Here is a 5,557-nt window from a genome sequence, read left to right as displayed (position 1 = left end):
TTGTTCAGTAAAGTTCTTGGTGAAAATGAAAAATGTATCTTGTATATTTACTTTAAAACCAAAGGAACTTTTTGGCCAATCCAGTAATAGCCAGTAATACTCCCTCCAAAGCCATTGTAATGGTCAGACATGCTCATGTTCATTTCTCACTGCATGGGTGTGGGTACTGTCCCAGTTGGGAATTGATGTTTGGGAAAATATAATTTGGAGGTTGTGTACAAAATGAATAAGACGGTTCAGATTTAGGATATAGGGAAACCTGAAATGAGGTATTAAGATCCTGTGATGTTGCTATCTTCAAACCTGACCTTCTTCTATGTTCTCTTAATACCCTTTTCTGTCCATTGCCTTGGTCAGCATATTACTTTGGGACACCTAGGCCAAGTCTACCCATTCTCTCTTCTATTCAACCTCCAAATATTTGTGATTATGACTGAGGACTTAGTCCTCTGTCTAGTTCCCTATTCACTTTGTATTTTTGGATTTTGGAGATTTTTTATGTTTAAACAGCATTCTGTCCACCCTGCCCCTTCTGTTTTTCATCTCTCCCCACCCCGAGAAAAACAATTTCATCTCTTTTAACTCTTTCTTATGGTATTTACCTCCATGTTTTCTAAATAAACGACTTATTCTCTTACACCTTGATTTTCTCCTCTAATTATTTAGTATGAAGGGTAAAGATTTCCTCTTCTCCAATATACACACACTCTCTTCCCATACCTCCATCATCCTAATCAAGCTATTTCATACTTAGATCAGTCTTCAGTTTTTATATCTTTACGACCATGTAATTTCTTTTCCTGGGCAAATCGTGCGAGTATACAATGGTTAGTTTTGTTCATAACTCGTTTTTTCTCGAGTTGTTTTATTGTCCTACAAAGTTTTCTATGTTATCATTAATGTATTTATAATTAATTTAACCCCAGACTCGTCTTCACATGTCTAAATATTCTTTTGGTACATTCAGCTAAATTAGTGACTCTGTCAATTTCATCTTCCTAGTGACATCACTCCCACGTTATTTGACTTGCCCCAGTGTAACCTGATTTTTCTCAAGAACTGGTTGTACAGTTTTTAACCTGGAATCTCCTTTTAGATTTTCTTTTCTATTTTTATTGTGTCACCTTTTTTCTTGGTTTCTTTTGTTGGAACACCTCTCACGGTAGTTTCCTTTGAAAGGGTGCATTTGATATAGATTTTGCGACCTGTGCCTCTAATTTACTCCTGAATCCTCTGCTTTTTCTCTTCTAGTGATGCTACTGAGAAGTCAGATCCATTCTAAATTTTGATCCATTATGTGAAACTTTTTTCGTTTCTCTGGAAGCTTTATTAGCTGGTGCTGTCAGTGTACTGAAACATCTCAGTGATATTTCTTGTGAATTTATTTTCATCTCTTTGAGTATTCAGTGGAACTTTATTCCCAGGAGGACTGTAAACAAATCTGCAATGGTTCTGCTCTTTTTCCTGAGCTTAGACAGTGTTTGGCACATAATAGGTATTTAACAATTATTTGTCGAATGAAGCCTATGCTCAGAGATCCCTTCCCACTTCTTTAGATTTTGCTCATTTTTCCTTGTTCTTTCTAAAGAAAACATTATGCAAAATTTTGAAACTCAAGACTACCTTTATTTATTGCCAGTTCCCTTTGCCTATTTTCATGTTTTGTTTTCCCCAGAGCCCAGGAGTCTGGGTATATTTACATTTGAGATTTTATTTACATTCAGAATTGATTTCAGAAACTAAGAAAAACATCAGGACATGACATTTATAAGGCAATTTTATGCTGTACTAGGATCATGTTACTATTTATATCGTGAGTATTTTCATTTCTAGATGAAGTCTGGGAAATTGATGGTTGTATGGAATGGCATCAGGAAAATCAAGGCAAGCTGAGAAGTATGTCAAAATGCTATCAGTGTACTGCATTTGGAAAACTATGTCTTCTTCGTACAGATTATGTTTCTTCAAGACAAAAACTTTAGGGCTTCCCTGGTGGTGCAGTGGTTAAGAGTCTGCCTGCCAATGCAGGGGACATGGGTTCGAGCCCTGGCCTGGGAAGATCCCACATGCCGTGGAGCAACTAAGCCTGTGCACCACAACTACTGAGCCTGAGCTCTAGACCCTGCAAGCCACAACTACTGAGCACATGTGCCACAACTTCTGAAGCCTGCGTGCCTAGAGCCCAAGCTCTGCAACAAGAGAAGCCACAACAATGAGAAGCCCATGCACCACAACTAGAGAAAGTCCATGCACAGCAGCGAAGATCAAACACAACCAAAAAAAGAAATTTTTTAAAGACAAAAACTTCATAAATGTGTCACAAATGGAAAGAGTTTGAAATATAATATAGATTTTAGTAATAATAATGTTGGAAAGAATCCTAATGGGTTTCATGCACATAGGGAATCATCCTTCCATTCTAAACATGAGCAAGCTCTTACTGGAATAAAATAGTGTGAAAGTAATGAATCTGGAAAAACTGCCAACAGAAAGTCACAGCTCATATGCCAACAAATACGTATGGGAGGAAAACTCTTTGAATGCAGTTACTGTGGGAAGGCCTTCAGCAGCAAGTCATACCCTGTGGTGCATCAGCAAACTCATTCAGAAGAAAAACGCTACAAAGGTAGTAGATGTGGAAAAGACTTCAGCAGCAAGTCCTACCTCATTGTTCATCAAAGAGCTCACACAGGAGAGAAACTACATGAATGCAGTGTTTGTCAGAAAACTTTCAGTTTCAATTCACAACTTGTTACACATTAGAGAATTCACATGCGGGAGAATACCTGTGAATGCTGTTAATGTGGGAAAGTCTTCAGTAGGAAAGACCAGCTTGTTTCACACCAGAGAACTCATTCAGGTCAGAAACCCTATTGGTGTCATGAACGTGGGAAAGCTTTTGGTTTGAAATCACCACAACTCATTATACATCAAAGAATTCATACAGGAGAGAAACCTATGAATGCAGTGATTGTCAAAAAGCCTCTAATACAAACTCAAACCTCATGGTACATCAGAGAACCTATATGGGAGAGAAACCTTATGGTTATAGTGAATGTGGGAAAGCCTTTACTTTCAAGTCACAGCTCATTGTACATCAGGGAGCACACACTGGGGTAAAACCCTATGGCTGTAATCAGTGTGTAAAAGCGTTCAATTTGAAGTCACAGCTCATTGTACATCAGATAAGTCACATAGGAGGGAAACCCTATGGATGCAATGAATGTGGGAAAGCTTTTAGGATAAAGTCCTACCTCATTATACATCAGAGGACTCACACAGGAGAGAAACTCCATGAATGCAGTGAATGTCGGAGAGCCTTCAGTTTTAATTCACAACTTGTTATACATCAGAGAGTTCACACAGGGGAGAATCCGTATGAATGCAGTGAATGTGGAAAAGCCTTCAGTCGGAAATACCAGCTCATTTCACCGCAGAGAACTCACGTAGGGGAGAAGCCCTATGAATACAGTGACTGTGGGAAAACTTTTGGTTTGAAGTCACAGTTCGTGATACATCAGAAAACTCATACAGGAGAGAAACACTTTGAATGTAGTGAATGTTGGAAAGCGTTTAATACAAAGTCAAGCCTTATTGTACATCAGAGAACCCACATAGGAGAGAAACTCTGGGGTTGTAGTTAATGTGGGAAGGCCTTCAGTCAGAAATATCATCTCATCTCACACCAGAGAACTCATGCAGGGGAGAAGCCCTATGAATGCAATGACTGTGGGAAAACTTTTGGTTGGAAGTCACAGCTCCTGATACATCAGAGGACTCATACAGGAGAGAAACCCTTTGAATGTATTGAATGTCGGAAAGTGTTTAATACAAAGTCAAATCTTATTGTACATCAGAGAACCCACACAGGAGAGAATCCCTATGAATGCAGTGAATGTGAGAAAGCCTTTAACAGAAAAGATCAGCTCATCTCATATCAGCGAACTCATGTTGGGGAAAAGCCTTATAGGTGCAGTGAGCGTAGGAAAGTCTTTAGTAGCAAGTCATACCTCATTATACACATGAGAACTCATTCAGGAGACAAACCATACGAATGTCACAAATGCGCGAAAGCCTTCATTTGGAAGTCACTTCTCATTGTACATGAGTGAACTCATGCAGGGGAAAACCCTTATAAATGCAATCGATGTCAGAAATCCTTCAGTGAAAAATTACGGCTCATTAGACATCAGAATGAACACAAGAGAGAAGCCCTCTCAATGCAATGAGTATGAAAAATCCTTCATTAGGAAATCTCAGCTCATTGTACATCAGAGAACTGATTAGGGGAGAAACCTTATGGGTGCAGTGAATGTGGAAAAACCTCTCAGAAATCAATTATCAGTGCACATCAGAGAACTCATACAGGAGAAAAACGCTGTAAGTGCAGCGAATGTGGGAAAGCCTTTTGTTGCAAGTCACAGCTCATTATGCATCAGAGAACTCATACAGATGAGAAACATATTGGTGAAGTAAATGTAAGAAACTTTCTCTCAAAAGTCAATTCAGGGCTTTCCTGGTGGCACAGTGGTTAAGAATCCGTCTGCCAATGCAGGGGATACGGGTTCGAGCCCTGGTCCAGGAAGATCACACATGCTGTGGAGCAACTAAGCCCGTGCACCATAACTACTGAGCCTGTGCTCTAGAGCCCGTAAGCCACAACTATTGAGCTCATGTGCCACGACTACTGAAGTCCACGTGCCTAGAGCCCATCCTTTGCAACATGAGAAGCCACCACAATGAGAAGTCCACGCACCACAATGAAGAGCAGCCCCCACTTGATGCAACTAGAGAAAGCCCGCGCATAGCAATGACGACCCAATGCAGCCAAAAATAAATAAATAAATAATTTTTTTTAAAAAAGTCAATTCACAGGAATTCCCAGAAAATTCGTACAGGAGAGAAACTCTATAAATGGAAAAATCTCATGGTACACCGTGTATGTATAGCATGTGGAGGGGCATCCAAAGAACACTGTTTTTTATGTACACCAAAAAATATCAGTAAATGTACACAGGAACCCTATCAATTCAGTGAACCCTATGAAAGTTCTCAGCAAGAAGTCATACCATTTCTTTAAGTTTGTGCAGGTGAGGAACAATATGAATGAAATGAATGTCAGGAAGTCATTTTCTAATATGCTAACATCCACAAAGAGGAATCCCATAATGCAAATGAATATAGAATACAATCCTTTGAAATTCATAATTTAATAAGAATTAGGATTTTAATGAGAGAAAATATAAAACGAATGAATTGCACGTATTGGAAGCTCATACCTTGGAGAAACCAAGCTAGAAAAAAAAATACAAGAAAAGAAGATTTTATGAATGTTTCAAATGGGATAAGCCTCAGCAGAAAAGTTTACTTCACTATTATTTTGGTTCACTTAGAAAAAATAGTTTCCTTTACATATTACTTAAAAGTTGTAAAGATGGGGCTTCCCTGGTGGCGCAGTGGTTGAGAGTCTGCCTGCTGATGCAGGGGACACGGGTTCGTGCCCCGGTCTGGGAAGATCCCACATGCCGCGGAGCGGCTGGGCCCGTGAGCCATGGCC

The 5,557-nt window shown here is 39.5% G+C and overlaps 1 protein-coding gene across 1 annotated transcript; it reads left to right on the top strand.

Moving 5' to 3' along the window:
* Positions 1–2,520: 2,520 nt before the first annotated feature.
* Positions 2,521–4,112, top strand: LOC138842538 (zinc finger protein 268-like). The gene is given in 2 exon segments (XM_070044776.1): positions 2,521–2,715; positions 2,937–4,112. Coding segments are annotated over 2 exon segments (1,371 nt in total).
* The last annotated feature ends 1,445 nt before the right edge of the window (positions 4,113–5,557 follow it).

Source organism: Globicephala melas, unplaced genomic scaffold (assembly GCF_963455315.2).
Source record: "Globicephala melas unplaced genomic scaffold, mGloMel1.2 SCAFFOLD_138, whole genome shotgun sequence".
NCBI lineage: Eukaryota > Metazoa > Chordata > Mammalia > Artiodactyla > Delphinidae > Globicephala > Globicephala melas.
The sequence above is the reverse complement of the archived record's forward strand: the minus strand, read 5'-3'. Positions and strand labels throughout refer to the sequence as shown.